Below are 16,172 nucleotides of genomic sequence, written 5' to 3' on the forward strand. Positions count from 1 at the left end.
AGGATGCTGGAGAAACCCTGCAGTCCTTAAAGATCAAAGCTTTAGTTAACCTTTACCACAGCTATTTTTATTTCCATTATTCAAATGAGATTTCAGAGTCCTGAATAGCTGTTAACACTACCTGCAACAAGTGATAAGGACATTTCCTCCTGCCATAGATTTATTAGCAGAAAGTTATTTCATGACATCACAATTGTTAAGAGTGTGTCAGATGAGGAAAGAGTTTGTTCTTAAGCCTATTTTTAATAATAGGCAAGACTGCCAATAGAGTAAGGGGAGTTTAAGTATTATAGCATCAATGTTGTAGGAGGTCCATAATGTTCCTGAAGAGAGTGCAAGTTGTAGTAAGATATAGCTTGGAGTTTAAGCTGTTGGTTTCTATATAATATTTGAAACTATATTAGTGTCTAATACCACCAGAAAGAAACTACCTGCTGTCACTGCCAAATGACAAGCTCACTTATTTTTGTTGAGCAAGTCAAAGGGGAGATTTGTCCTGCCCCTGGGAATGGGGGGAATCCTCATGTGCTGAGGTTTTTTTTTTACTAAAATAAAGAGTCTGTGCTGCTTTTAATGAGAAGGTGGATGAACTTCTATTACTTAAGAGATTCTGATATCCTGGGGCCAACATAGCAAGTCAAAAGTAGTAGTTTGTTCATTTGGATTCTGTTCCTCATTGTCTCACCTGGAAGGATGCAAATAAGAGCCTCAATGAATAGGCTATTATTGAGTCAAAACCTTAGAGAATGAGAGCCTGTGTTACCTGTATGAAGGTATGCTAATCCAGACATGGCTCTGCATCAGTGTGAGGACAGTTAGTAAGTAAAAGTGGAACCTAGTCCCCTTCCCTCCATGTCAGTAGTTTTCTATCGAGACACTAAGATTCTATTCCAAATATTGTTTGATGAGCCAAGAAGATGATTACTTTAGTTTACCACTAATGCATACTACTAAGTACTTTTATTCCTTTCAGGTAATCATTATGCTCCTCAGAAAGGTGGTTGAAGTACTTAGTTCATGTAGTTGAGGCAGCCGTTTAAGTGGTTTTTTGGACCCTCTGCACTGCTACAGGTGGTATAAGGCCATGGAAATTAGGCCTTCCCAGTATCATAACTGGTGATTTGATATTATATTGACCCTTTGAATCCATAGCAGACTCTTCTAGATGGCTGTGGGGATGCTGGCCTAGTTCTGATGGTTAGATGGGGCTGAGTTACCTAACAGTCTCCCCTTTCTTACAGCCCCAAATAACAGCAGTGCAAGTCAGACAGGATTGTTTTCAAGTGTTTATTAACAAGAGCAGAACTGCAACACTAGTTCAAACAGTTACATCTTCTCCTGATCAGAAGTACAACAAAAACCAGACATGCCTGATCAAGAAATGCTTAGTGTTAACCTAGAGATCATGTAGAAACCCATGTACATAAAGAAATAAGTTTCAGGAGGTCTGCTCTGTACAGGTATGCTTTTCAAGGGTCAGTCAAGACTGGATTAAGTCAAGCTCTCTTGTAAATCTGTGTGCATACTTGTTCCTCACAGCACAGCTCCTAACAAGAAGGGAGAACAAATGTTATTTAACTTGTGTAACAGTCAACCTGACAGTTAGGTACTTGTGAAGTTGAATTGGTTTACAGCAAGTCATTTACAACAGTGAGCATCTTGGAGAGCTTTTGCCTTTGCTGCCAGTCTGCAACTAGTACCCACACAAGTTATACCTTACCCTGTGCTTGGCAGCAAGTTGTGGCAGGCTGGATTCCAGAACAAGAGCATGCCAGCTACTTTTGAATTGCAGTGTAAGTGCAAGATGCCCCACGTGCAGCTATTCATGCTCATTGCTATCATGCCCACTTCATCCTGCACCATGAAGCATTAATGACATTGAAGAGCATGAACAAAGTCATGCAGATGTGGTATGAATGTTCTGTTCTGACTTATCTTACAAGTCTTTATCTCACCCATGCAGTCCAGGCCACTGAACAAGGTCAATGCTGGCATGAACAAGCCAGTTCTGGCTGTTGCCAGCCCTGATCTCCTTTCTACCCAGCTTTACTAGTCAGGGCTATCCAACAGGTGTTTTGCCCCCGAAGGAGTGGGGGGTCTCTGTGCTTGGTTAGATCTCATGCTAATATTTTATACCATTTATTCCTGTATAGTTGCAATAGAAAATCCAATAAGAATGCCTAGCCTGCTCCCTAAATTCATACAGATTAGCTTTCACCAAAATTCTGAGTGATGGTGTAGGTGCATTAGCCACACTTAGTTCCCTGATGTGAATTTAGAGAATCAGCAGAACTCCTTTTTGGAGGGACATGTCCTGAAGTTCACCAAAGAATGGTTTTAGTGCTACAGATATTAAGTACGTTCCCCTCTGAAGCTTGTTCTTTCCATTTCTCAGTTACAGCAATTTGTTCAACTACATTAAAGTCTCCTCCAGGGGCACCATTTCAGATTGAGGGGAGGGGGACAACTGTAACAATTATTCCAGATGCTACTTGAGCACCTTGGAGAAAAAAAAGTTTCCCCCAGATAACTTAGATACAGTGCTTCTGTCAGATAATTCCTAATTCCTATGTAAAGAAATAAAGTAAAAAATTAGAGACTCACTCAACTAATACTAACATGTTCTGACATCTTGTGTCAATTCTCTTAAGGAAGACTGGTTAGGTTTAAAGTTTTAATGTGTGTTCTTACTTAGTTACTAAATCTTGAATAGAACTGAAACGATTGTAGAAAAATCTAGATAATTTTATAGCTTTTTTTTTGTAGTTCATCAAGTTTGGAATAAATAATTTAACTTTTGGAAACATCCCACTAGGGCAGGGATGGGCAAACTTTGTGGCCCAAGGGCCACATTCAGGAATATAAGTTGTATGGTGGGCCATGAATGCTCGCAAAATTTGGGTTGGGGTGCAAGCTCTGGTTAGGGGTGGGGGCTCTAGAGTGGGGCTGGGACACGCAGGCTCTGGGGTGGGGAAATAATGGGTTTTGAGTGCAGGAGGGTGCTCCAGGCTGGGATCTAAGGGCTTGGAGGGCAGGGGGAGGGAAGATTGAGGCTGGGGCACAGGGGGAGGCTCCGGGGTGCAGGCTCTGGTTAGCCTTTACCTCAAGTGGCTCCTGGAAATCAACAGCATGGCCCCCTTCTGGCTCCTACGTGGAGGCACAGCCAGGCAGCTCTGTGCACTGCCCTGTCCACAGGCACCACCACCCCCTCAGCTCCTACTGGCCACGGTTCCCAGCCAATGGGAGCTGAGGGGGTGGCACTTGGGGCAGGGGCAGCATGCAGAGTGGAGTCCTCTTGCTGCCCCTTTGTGTAGAAACTGGAGAGGGGCCCTGCTGCTGCTTCCAGGAGCCATGTGGAGCAGCCCCTGACCCTGTTCCCTTGCTGGAACAGGACAAGCCCTAGACGCTGCTCCCCAGCAGGAGCTTGAGGGCCAGATTACCGCCCATGGGCAGTAGTTTCCCCACCCCTGTAGTAGGGCAAGGGCCCATGAGTTTATGCTGCAGCTGCTTGAAGCTCTAGGGTTGTGTTACCCACTACAAAGAGAACTAGAAACTGACTTTAAACAGGAGTGAAACTGACACTGTCTAGTCGCTTTCATGTTTGTTTTTAAATGCTTGGGGTTGGCAATACTATTAATCAGCCTCACCAAAAATCATGATTGGCTTTAAAAAAATTACATGAAATAGATTTGGTGTTTTTAATTTATATTCTGCTTTGAGCCTTTAGAGTGCACTAGGGTCATATTTTGAAGCTCTCGCACACCCATAAGGGCTAGAAACTTCATTTCTCTTTAAGAAAAAAAAAAAAAAGATCACTTATCCACTTGACCCCAGGAGCTGGAGCTTTAAGGAGAACAATGATCATGAGACATGACAAAAATCATGAGTTGGCAACACTGCCTTCTGTTTAGAGGCTAGTTACTTCCCAGAAGGGTCTTAACAGCAACTCCAGTACTGTAGTGTTTTTTCTACAGGACAATGTGTAAAACTGAACACCAAGAACATTCCACATTTTAAATTTGAGGGGGGGGGGGATTGAGACTGAGGTATCTCAGGGCTACTAAACACAGGAAAGGAAAACAGTACAGGAGCTCTGGGCAGCCCTTCCTCTTGAAAGGAAGTTGGAGGGTCAAATCTTCTAGACATCAAATAAGAGTATTGCCATGGGTGCCTCCACTCAGATATCAACACCACAGTGAACAGGGGATGTCAACAACTATCCACTTTGTACTTCGATATCTGAGCCATCTTATCCAGAGTTACACATCATACATGCACTGGCTCAGGGACAACAACATCTCCACCCCCACCAGTGCCTTTGAAAATCTGGCCCTGTGTGTATCTGGGGGTGGGGGGAGGAGAAAATGGAGAAGAGAGACCAGACATTAAGTTAATAGGCGCCTATACAAGACAAAGCCCAAAATATTGGGATGGTCCCTATAAAAATTGGGGCATCTGGTCACACTAGTGTGCCCTCAATGCCCCATCTATACAATGGGCATAACAGCACTGCTCTACCTGATGTGAGGCACTCCAATACCATGGTGATGGGACCATCTAAGTACCACTAGTAGAGTGAGAATTTCTCTATATCACTGCTATCCCTTCCCTGGGTTTTGGTCCACTCTTCACCTACTCCTCCCCTGCCCTTCTCTGAATGGGAACTTGGCTCAGAGGGCTTGGCTCTATTTCTTCTGAATCCCCTGCATTCTTTTCAATGCCTGCCCGCCCCCTGCAGAGGGATTCCTGTTTTACACGGTCATTTAACGCAGGGGTGGCCAACCTGTGGCTCTTCAGAAGTTAATATGCATCTCCTTGTATAGGCACCGATCCAAGACTGGAGCTGCAGGCACCAACTTTCCAATGTGCCAGGGGGTGCTCACTGTTCAACCTCTGGCTCTGCCACAGAGCCTGCCCCCACTCTACCCCTTCCCACTCCCTTCCTGAGCCTGCTGTGCCCTCCCTCCCCACCTCCTGCACACCACAAGCCAGCTGATCAGGAGGTATGGGGAGGGAGGGCAAGGTGCTGATTGGCAGGGCTGCTGGTGGGTGGAAGGCTCTAGGAGCAGGGGTGAAGCCGATTCGGAGGGTACTACTGATGTATTACTGTGTCTCTTTTGGCAATGTACTTTGGTAAATTCTGGCTCCTTCTCAGGCTGGCCACCCCATGCCAGACAATTCTCATGTTGCAGAGGTCACCTGGTCTTTTGAGGACCAAGGCGGGGCAGGGGGGAAGCTACCCTGAGAACTAATGGAGCAAGTGAAGAGGGTGGAAGTTGATATACATCTTTCTTCCAAGACTCATGTAATCCTTTTTGCAATGTTTAAGAGCAACTAAACTCCCTGCTTTAATATTTAGTGTTATGTTCTAAGTAGTCTTTTGTCCCTGTTGCAATACCCAGAGATAGACACCCTAACAATAGGGTTGATAGACAAAAGTACTAACTCTAGAAGAGAAAGTTCAGGAATGCCAAGCCAAGGTACAAGATTGAGACAGAAAGTCAGATATCTTGATACTGAAATGCTTCCAAGTCACTTCAGCAATCTACTGAAGAGAAGTATCTTCTCCCAAAGATATTAGAGTCCTTGCCCTCTGTACCAAACACATGTATGTAGATTCTCCATTTTCTGGACATGTTGATGTTAGTAGCCCTAGAATCCACTGCACAGAGAATTGCATGGGAACATACCAGTAACCCAAACCACAGCAGCAGTGTAGATCCCAGAAGCCCTCATGCAGAGCCATGCAGTTAATTCAAAATCAGAATCTAGCTGAATACCAGATATAGCTGATCTCCTTCAATCCAATGAGTCCAGCCCCTGTTCTTCTTGTCTCCAGTCTGGACACAAACAAGCTTGTCATTGTCCCAGGTAACCACAGTCTGCATTTGAGAGACAGACAGACAAGTCTTAATTTTAGTCATACACCACATTCTTGTAGCCCCTCTCCCTTTCTAGGGTAAGCTGCTTCCCTGAGTTAGTGCTTCTACATCATGCTCTGTAGAAAGTGAGTTACCTTAAATCTCACATGTATACCATGGAGAGAACAAGCAGTCCCTACCCCAACCTCCCAAGAAACTTGAGGACAGTTTGAGGACAAAATTTAGGTCCCCACACTAGCATTGATCAGTTGAAGCAGTTTGGTGGATTGCCTTGTGATTTGAGCAGGTACAGCCCCCCCGTCCCTTTTTTTTTTTTAACCTTGCATTTTCTATGATCTAGGCCTTTATTGTCTTCCTCAAACGCCTCTCCAATTTTGAACTGGACAAAGTAACTTCTGAAAGCGCTGGTGGTTTGGATGGAGAATGAATCGCCTTCCTGTTCAATCACCTTCTGTGGCTTCAGCCTTTTTGCTATCTTGCGAGTTGCAAAGTCAATACCTTAGGAGAGAGAGATTTAACATCATGGATTTTTTTTTTTTTGGTACCTGCCAACCTACAAGACCCAGGCTACCCTCTTAATAATGGTGCCCACAAGAGTGCTTCCCAGAGCCAGTCCAGGTTTGGGTGCTGCTCATATGGCTCTAGGTCAGAGGTACAGGAAAGCTCTCCCCCCCCCCCCCCGGACAGTTGAAGGAAACTGTGTTTCTACCTAGTATTTTACTCTTTCACAAGCATGGGACTGCATAGTGTAGCGCAACTCCCAAGCTAGGTCGCTGGTATTTGATTAGACTGGTACAGGAGAGTTTCTCAACTAGTGGGTCACCTTACACTACTGGCAAGTCAGTGTGCCACTGCTGGCACGGGTTGTTTATTATATTGACTTTGGCTGTATTAGTACAACCTGATGGATGCTACTGCTATGGTGGAAGCTAAGGTAAAGTTTGGCCTGTACTTAGTTGTGCTGACCCAGCTGAAACGGACATCAGATGATATCTGCATGTGTAATCAAAGTCAGAATTTGGTCCTATAGAGCTTCCTAACTGGGGTACAGAGCTCTCTGTTATTGGTTTTTCTTTTGTTACAAGCAACTTCATGTCTCCCTGTCCAACAGAGTATGCAACATGGACCCACTGTTGCTTAGACACCTATTATGTAGTGTTATTTGCTCCATTAAGGACCTGTTCATCTTTTGGATGATTACCAGCATGATGATGTTTTCTCCATGCATGGAGTATTTATAATCAGTCATTAGAGGGCATGGGGCTGTCAAAACAGACACTTATGGTTTTGACAGCCAAGCCACTTAACCATTTGGTTGAGTAGTTCAAAGAATAACCTTGCATTTTTAAGGTAAACTCTGTCTGTCCTTGCCCCCTAAGCAGAGAGGGCACTATGGCTGCACATGAAGCCTTATGTTTCTTTCCCTAAGTAGTTTTAACTGTTCACATGCCAGGATCATCAGCAGGGTGATGGTTTGAGTTTAAACAATTTCCAGGGACTGCCAATTGTCGTGCAACAGCTGCTGCTAAGTAGCGAGTCTGCAAGATCTAACTCATCTCATAAGGAGCATGAGACAACTACTCAGTGGCAATTGTCACGGGCAAGGCCCTGTATCCCTGAGCTGTTAGTTCAGGACACTACACACATTAGTGTTTAAGTGCACTGGCAACGGAGACATTCAGCTCAAGGCAACACCCCAGAGAAAGTTTCTTCACATGATTTTGAAGTTAGACAAATGTTGCTACACATGACATATGGTCTGGGAGTCAAGACACAGCCTCCCAATTTCATGCTCAGAATACAAACTTAAGGCGAGAGCCACAATAAGGCTTCCATTTCCACCCTAAGTGGTGGATCTCTGCTGCCTAGGAATAGTGCAATTGGCATGGGTCACATGAAGCTCAGATAGCTTCACGTATCTGACCCACTGCTTTGGTTATATTCACCCATCACAGGCTAAAGACATGGTCCATCACCACATCTGAGATGATAAACAAAAAAACACACACAAACCCAGTAAGTCCATTAGACAGTTATGTTTATACACACCACCACTTGACAGCATAGTTGTCCCTAAGTAGCAAGAAGGGTTAACTCTGTACTAGCAGCATATATTGCTGATCACTATGCTGCTGCATTTGGTCATGTAACCTTAGATATTAGAAGCAATTTTGTTGAGAAGGAAAGAAAAATTGCAGTTTACCTTTAGCTATTTCATGGTTAAAGTTGAACTAGTGTGCTAGTATCCAGGCTTTCCTCAGCAATGTCATTCAAATTATTTTTGTGAAGGGATGTCTCATCATCCACCCTAGTCCTTGTGCTATGCTCTGGTAAACTTGCTGTTTCTAATTTTGTCACTTAATTTTTTCCAGGGTCATCCCCCCAGAAATCACAGTTGACCTTGTTTTCTTCCCCTCTCCTTGTAACCCATACTACTCAACCACTAGAAAGAGCAAACTACAGTAAAAAAAGTGAAGGAAACATCTGTTTGCAATAAAGGCAGAGAATCCTGGTAAGATTACTATGCTGCAACAACTTTCTGGAGCCATTTATTGCAAGGGTGATTTCAACAGAGTGCGAAAACCACAAACTCACTTCAGCACAACTTGGTTTAATAAGTTTTTTGGGAGCAGCCATGATATTTAAGTCAGCTGCTCCTCAATATTCTCTCTTCAGAGAGAGAGGACAAACTCCCATTCATCAAGGGGGATTCATGCAAGTTTCTACACCCCTATTTAGGCAGGTGAGCATTTATTGGAAGTTTCCCTGTAGGATAGGAAACATGTCAATAATAATATTTAATAGGCAACATGGTATTCCCACTCTGAGCTACTGAACTTCAATACAGTCTTCTTTGTGCTAGAGAGACAGATCGAGGTAAGATAGAAGATAAACCTTCTCATTGCATAATTTGTGTCCATCAAGCTTTATCTAAAAAAGGATATTTTAAAATTGATTAGACTCCCAGCCATGTGAAGAAGCAAGCAATAAAAGACACTTCTCAGTCTTCCTATGGTCATATTTTTGAGCTAATTGACTCTGGTGTAGTTTTTTATGCTGTAGAGGCTGAAAAGTCTCAGCATAGTTTATCTTGTTAACTGCAGCATATGGATTTGCATGTGGAATGATTAAGACTTGGAGAGAAGGACCATTTAATGAAGACAAGTCCGAGTCTATTAATCCTCAGAGGGGATTCAAGAACATTAGCCTCAGACCCAGGATGTGGTACTACTACAGCTAGAAGGGGATCTTTCAATATATTACCAATATTGGATAAAAACGTTTAAAGCCATTTACAACACTAAACATCCAAAACAGTCAACCAACTGTTGACCAACACCAAGCAATATATTTGGGTGCGTAACTGTTGGCAAGAGTCAGGGCTATTCCCTACACTTCTGACGCCTTAGGAGCTTACAAAAAACCAAGTTGCTTAGTTTTGTTACAGGTTCCAAAGGGACAGCCTCCACTGGCTGTTACATTACGAAAGTATTACAGCACTGAGGCCCTTTCTAGTTCCTCTCCCACATACTCCTCGTTATTGCATATAATTGGTCTGTCCCCATTCCTATCAGCAGTTCAGATGCTAGTTTCAGAAGTTAAAAAGGTTGAAAACCTCTGCTCTAGGTTCTTTCTGAGGCCCTCCCCCAACATGCTATGAAAACCTCCATGGCCCACCTGTGCCACAACAGCTGGTTTTCTGCATATAAAAGCTCAGGCTACCATAAGGGGGTAGCAAGCTGGGCAATTGCCTGGGGCCCCATACCACAGGGGCCCCTAAAAAGCTACATTGCTCAGGCTTCAGCCCTGGGTAGCGGGGCTCAGGACTTCAGCCCCATGCAGTGGGGCTGCAGCTTTCTACCCTGAACCCCAGTGAGTTGAATGCTGGCCCTGCTTGGAGGCCTCCCTAAAACCTGCTCACAGCCCCCCAGTTGAGAATCACTGACCTAGATCATTCCAGAGGAAAGAACCACTGAAGAGGGTATGCTCATCATCCTATTCAGGGTCACCACCCTGAAAGTGATTTTGCAGCAGTGGTCTGCTAGACAGGGCTTTTGCCATATTAGAGGACTGGCATTTAAACAGTCAGATGTTTAGCAACAGGGAAGGTCAAGGACATTGTCACTGACAGAGAGAGATTACCTCATAGCTTCCTTGTGGCCCTAGTAAGGATATTAAACTTAAGTGTATACTAAAAAGAGTGAGTAGACACAGCTGAAAAAATCCCTCCCTCACACTAGCAAGGGCCCATACACAAATACAGCAGCACTGTTAATTCCCGATGAGAAAGGCACCAGCTAAGGACAGATATCAAACTTCACTACAGGGAGCAAGGACACCTGAAAGTAACAGCATACTAGCTATTAGTTACATTGTACCCCCCCCCCACCATAAACTGATCAGGCAAGCAAATGAGGGTTAGTCCCTTTCTTGATGGGGGGGGGGGTGGAAATCAGGTCCTCCTCTAAAGGAGAGGATAATTGCTCCCCCCAAGAAGGAAAACTTCAACCACCTCTAGATTTTAGCACAGTTCAAACCCCTGGGCATAGATTTCTATAATTTTCACCTACCCAAAGCCAGCATGTAACCTTCAAAGTTGTCACTGCACACAAGGTTCCAGGTACCACTAAAATCCACAGGCATGACCAGGGTATTAGAGCAAGAACCCCAAAGGGAAATGAGCACTGACCAGAGAGAAAGGACTGAGACTGTACCTATCAGCTAGGCCCCTATATGAGGGGAATTGTAGGAGAGGTTACAGCTGGCAGCCTTGCAAGTGGGGATGTGCCACTGGCCAACCAAGCGGTGGGAGAGGGGGTGGAAGTACAATTAGCTTCAGCTGGAATTGGAGGGGAACGTTCATGTTATCTGAAATCTTTGTGTGGAGCAAATGTTACTGGCCCATGAGTCACATTGGGGAAAGAGTGAATAGTTTAACCTCTTCATGGTCACTCCCTGTTTCCATCAGTTTAAGAGGGGAATCAGGGACAGATTTCATAGTTAGTGAGGGCCAGTACAGGTGCATCAGACCCAGGTTCCTGGATTGGAAACTTACATGAGTCTGGGGAAAGTTAATCTCCTTATTACAAATATGACATATGCTAACAGAGGTGCAAAGGACTGATCCTTATGCTATGCATTACCTTATATCAGGGGGAGGAAGGTGACCTCCATGCCACAGTATTAGAAACTACAGTGCACATTCCTCTTATTTCTGAATCATGACAAAAGAATTATATTAACGTCTTTCGTGGATGTCTGGATGGGAATAGAAGGCAGTATAGTGTAGTCATAGAATCATAGAATATCAGGGTTGGAAGGGACCTCAGGAGGTCATCTAGTCCAACCCCCTGCTCAAAAGCAGGACCCATACCCAATTAAATCATCCCAGCCAGGGCTTTGTCAAGCCTGACCTTAAAAACTTCTAAGGAAGGAGATTCCACCACCTCCCTAGGCAACGCATTCCAGTGTTTCACCACCCTCCTAGTGAAAAAGTTTTTCCTAATATCCAACCTGAACCTCCCCCACTGCAACTTGAGACCATTACTCCTTGTCCTGTCCTCTTCCACCACTGAGAATAGTCTAGAACCATCCTCTCTGGAACTACCTCTCAGGTAGTTGAAAGCAGCTATCAAATCCCCCCTCATTCTTCTCTTCTGCAGACTAAACAATCCCAGTTCCCTCAGCCTCTCCTCATAACTCATGTGTTCCAGACCCCTAATCATTTTTGTTGCCCTTCGCTGGACTCTCTCCAATTTATCCACATCCTTCTTGTAGTGTGGGGCCCAAAACTGGACACAGTACTCCAGATGAGGCCTCACCAATGTCGAATAGAGGGGGACGATCACGTCCCTCGATCTGCTCGCTATGCCCCTACTTGTACATCCCAAAATGCCATTGGCCTTCTTGGCAACAAGGGCACACTGCTGGCTCATATCCAGCTTCTTGTCCACTGTCACCCCTAGGTCCTTTTCCTCAGGTCCTTTCCCACTTTTTCTAGTGGTTAGAGCAAAACACTGGAAGACAGAACTTCTGATTCTGGTTCCTTGCTCTACAGTGAATGACCTTGATCACGTAACCTCTGTGTTTCTCACTTTCCTCTTCTGTGTTCTGAGGTCTTTTTTATGCTGTGAATTATGTCCAAGACAACTTGGAATCCAGGTGTGTTGCCAGTGTGCACAGTGATTGCAGTAGCTTTGATCACTACTTTTCTTGCTCAGATCCTTTCCCTGTCCTCAGTCTGGGAACATTGTCAGATGAGTAGTATGTCTACTAGTCAGAGCAAGAGACCTAGATTTAATTCACAACTCTGTCACTGAATTTCTTTGTGACCGTGCCTCAGTTTCTCCATATGTGAAATGTGGATAGTAATGTCCATATCTGAAAATCACTTTAAAACTCTCAGAAATAATAACAATAATTAATAATAAAAGTACAAAGTGCTGTCTTGTATATAGATAGAAGACATGACCTGCTAGTTCTTTTATACATACAAAGCTTGATCAAGTAAAGGAAATGCACAGGGTAACATAGATATGTTGAACAATTCATTCTTGTGATCCTACATCAAATGCCACGTATGGAGGTACAGAACATAAGATCAGAGCAGAGGGTGATTTCAGTGGAGAATTTCCTCTCTTCAGTTGGAGGAAGAGGGGTAGAGTGCAAGGAATCCTTTCTCCTTATGTAGTGGGACTGTACCTTTTTCAGTAGCTAAAATAATCAGTATTCTGTGAAGCAAGTCTTTCTGCATGGAAAGGGAAATGTGAGTCCAGGCCTGTAGTAATTGACTGACCTTGGGAGAATGACAATGATGGAAGCCCTTCAAATATTTTAATTCCTTTATTTTTCTATTGTGAAGTGACCTTTCTCCACTGTGTATATAAATAAAAGCCAGGAGGCAGTATGGTCTAGCACAGTGTTTCTTTTCAAGCTATCAACTTCTTACTCAAAACAAAATGTTCATGACCACCTTATATTTACTATAGGTATAAAACATATGAATGATAATAATAAACCTGTACTATTTGTGCATGTTTTGAGACTGCTTGACCTTGCAGAATAGGGCTGTATGGGGAGCAAGATTTTCTTTATTTTAGATTGAAATTTTTATTACATCTTGCAACTCTCCTACTTCCCCCTGAGGGTCGCAGCCTATTGGTTGAGAAACTCTAGTCTAATAATCACTAGTGGATTAAGTATGAGGCTAGGAGCCCCAGAGTTCGCCAAAGATGTGTGTATGGGAAAGTCAGATCATTTTAACTGTTCTGCCTCAGTTTCCTCATCTGTAAAATGGGGATAACAATATTTTCCCTATCCCAGAGATGTGTTCTGAGGATAATTTTAGTCATGGGTGTGAGGTATTCAGATGCTACAGTGATGAGCGCCACGGAGGAACGTATAAATATCTGAAAGAAGAAAAATGATGTGGCTTTTAAACTTTAACCCAGACTATGCTGCTGTTGTAGCAAAAAATAATGGTGAAATTGACATTTATATTAATCAGAATCTTGAATGAGGAAACAGTCTCAACTACTATATTTATTTAGCTGCTGCTGAATCAATGAGTTCAGGTCAGGCTGAATTAAGAGCCAGGATTTCACAGATCTGGTTTCCAATCTCTGACCACATTTCTGGACCTAACAGTTGTGCCTACTTGACCCATGTGACCATGGAAATAGAATACTGGGATGCCAAGTCATGCTTCATGTTCTCTAGCTTATAGTGTAACTGGGAATGACACAGACAAACAATTTGTAGTTTATAAAATAGCATTTCCCGCCAGTCAAAGAGTTAAATTCTACATATAATTTATTAAGTGGTCAACGTAGGAACCAAAAAGGGCTCTGTTCTTGCTTCTTAGAAAAATAAATGTTGCATAGATGGAAGGGTTATTTTGGCATAATCCTTCCAGGCATCTCTCCCACAGTAAGGAGGATTGCATAGAAGTCATACAGAAGGCTGGATTCACATACTGAGAGGAAGAATGTGTTCATTTTACATAACAGAATGGAAATTATAAAGATATTGGTGAACTACCCAGCCATCTATACTACACACTATTGGATTGGAAGGGCATAAGGCCCAGATCCTCACTGGTATTTAGGCTCCTAACTTCCATTGATTTCCATGGAAGTTAGGAGCCTAAATACCTTAAAGGATCTGGGCCTAAAATGATATGGTGATGGGTGCTGCATAAGAACATAGACAGAAAGTTATGCTAATAGTTCAGTAGGTGGAGCTCTTCCCTTTAAATCAGTACCAAACTATCAGCCTAGGTAGCCTATTTCTCCTTGTTTTTTCCTCCCCCCCCCAGACATTCTGGTTAAACTTGGATTTAAACTTGGAAAGTGGTCAGTTTGGATGAGCTATTGCCAGCAGGAGAGTGAGTTTGTGTGTGTGTCCCCGGGAAGAAAAAAAGAAAAGAGGGGGGTGAGAAAGCCTGGATTTGTGCTGGACATGGCCCACCTTGATTACCATGCACATTGTAGGGAGAAGAAAAGGAGTACTTGTGGCACCTTAGAGACTAACCAATTTATTTGAGAGTGGTCACTTTGGATGAGCTATTACCAACAGAATAGTGAGTTTGTGTGTGTGGTTTTTGGAGGGGGGTGAGGGGGTGAGAGAACCTGGATTTGTGCAGGAAATGGCCCACCTTGATTATCATGCACATTGTGAAGAGAGTTGTCACTTTGGATGGGCTATTACCAGCAGGAGAGTGAGTTTGTGTGTGGGGGGGGTGGAGGGTGAGAAAACCTGGATTTGTGCTGGAAATGGCCCAACTTGATGATCACTTTAGATAAGCTATTACCAGCAGGACAGTGGGGTGGGAGGAGGTATTGTTTCATGATCTCTGTACGTATATAATGTCTGCTGCAGTTTCCACGGTATGCATCCGATGAAGTGAGCTGGAGCTCACGAAAGCTCATGCTCAAATAAATTGGTTAGTCTCCAAGGTGCCACAAGTACTCCTTTTCTTTTAGCCTAGGTACAGAGGCTATACTGCTTGAATTGCCAGCTTTAAGATGAGACATAAAAAGTATCCTTTACAGTTGTGCTCATTAAGGATCCCATGGAACTTTTTGTAAGTATAACCCAGAGTGCTGGCCAAATTCCAATACGGGTAATTTCATTCTGCACCCTAAATTTCCCTGTAGTTTCAAAGTTCTGTACTGTTGCTGTTTCATTCCACCGCGGAGATGGTAGCATTTCAGTATTAGATAAAGTGATTTTTTTTTGAAGCAGAAAAGAATTTTATTTGCATAACACTTACAAAGAATAACCAAAAAGGAATTAAGCAGATATATTGTTTGTAAACTACTTTAAGCTTCTTCTGGATGGATGTAATGTGTAGTATAAATATAATATTCTCATAATACAGTATAGCTGAGCGCAATGAATAATTAATCTGACAAATTTAGTCTTTTTATCCCACTTGCAGCACATCTGTGAGCAGATTAGAATTCCTGTAAATGTATTTGTTATTTGAATTTATTCAGTGAACTGGATTATTTGCGTGAATACTAGATTTTCAGTATTTTGGGGGTCTTTTTGGGCTGGTCAGCATTTGAAAATTTTACTGATATAACTTTTTAGGTTGGGGGGCGATGTTTTTATTTAAATTGTTATATACTTGTATAACTCCATGTGGACACAGAGTCATGTATAGAAGTGACTTTTACTGGTGGAGTAGTTATTGCCCTGCCTGTACAGGAATAGCTTTACTGCTATAAAGTGTTTTCTAGCAAAACAGCTCTCAATTTGGCAACTCCTCTGATAGATGACATCTTTAACAGTTCAACACAACAGTGTCACATTTGGTCTGAAATCATGTTTTAACGTGGGGTCATTTTGCCCGGAGGCAAGAATGCAACCCACTGACCCATACCCACTAGCTATGAAGTGAGCTGTAGCTCACGAAAGCTTATGCTCAAATAAATTGGTTAGTCTCTAAGGTGCCACAAGTCCTCCTTTTCTTTTTAGCTACATAGCTGTTATTGTGGGGAAGGTAGCTATTCCAAAACACCCTCATGGCTAGGAAATTAATTATAAAAATGCTGCATCCTAGTCTCATTGAAGTCAACAGGAGTTTTGCCATTGATTTTATTGGGACCAAGACTGGTTAAGCAAAAGTAGAAATTGATGCTGTGTTGGTTTGTGGGTCCTAGTGGTACAATAGAAAGGAATGATCAATATTCACAATAGAACTATGACTCCAGTCCAGCAAGGTGCTCTGCATACGCAGACTGTTTCACCCATGCAGAATCCCATTGCTTTAGGTGATACTCT

At 43.2% G+C, this 16,172-nt stretch overlaps 1 protein-coding gene across 1 annotated transcript; it reads right to left on the bottom strand.

The window, feature by feature from the left end:
* Positions 1–1,496: 1,496 nt before the first annotated feature.
* Positions 1,497–10,526, bottom strand: RBP7 (retinol binding protein 7). Its single transcript, XM_073316871.1, has 4 exons — positions 10,454–10,526; positions 6,202–6,380; positions 5,781–5,882; positions 1,497–1,547 (listed from the first exon to the last, which is right to left on the bottom strand). Exons 1-4 carry the CDS (start codon positions 10,524–10,526, stop codon positions 1,497–1,499), a joined length of 405 nt encoding a protein of 134 aa, XP_073172972.1.
* Between the last annotated feature and the right edge of the window lie 5,646 nt (positions 10,527–16,172).

This window comes from Lepidochelys kempii, chromosome 18 (assembly GCF_965140285.1).
Source record: "Lepidochelys kempii isolate rLepKem1 chromosome 18, rLepKem1.hap1, whole genome shotgun sequence".
NCBI classification, from domain to species: domain Eukaryota; kingdom Metazoa; phylum Chordata; order Testudines; family Cheloniidae; genus Lepidochelys; species Lepidochelys kempii.

What these genes read in the sequence shown, in the direction of transcription:
- RBP7 (XM_073316871.1), bottom strand. Translation starts at nt 10,526, where the DNA reads ATGCCTGTGGATTTTAGTGGTACCTGGAACCTTGTGTGCAGTGACAAC. An exon ending in AGGTTACATGCTGGCTTTGG is followed by an intron (nt 6,381 to 10,453) that starts GTAGGTGAAAAT and finishes CTCTCTCCTAAG; the next exon opens with GTATTGACTTTGCAACTCGC. An exon ending in AAGGAGATCAGCTATATCTG is followed by an intron (nt 1,548 to 5,780) that starts GTATTCAGCTAG and finishes CCTTCTTGTTAG; the next exon opens with GAGCTGTGCTGTGAGGAACA.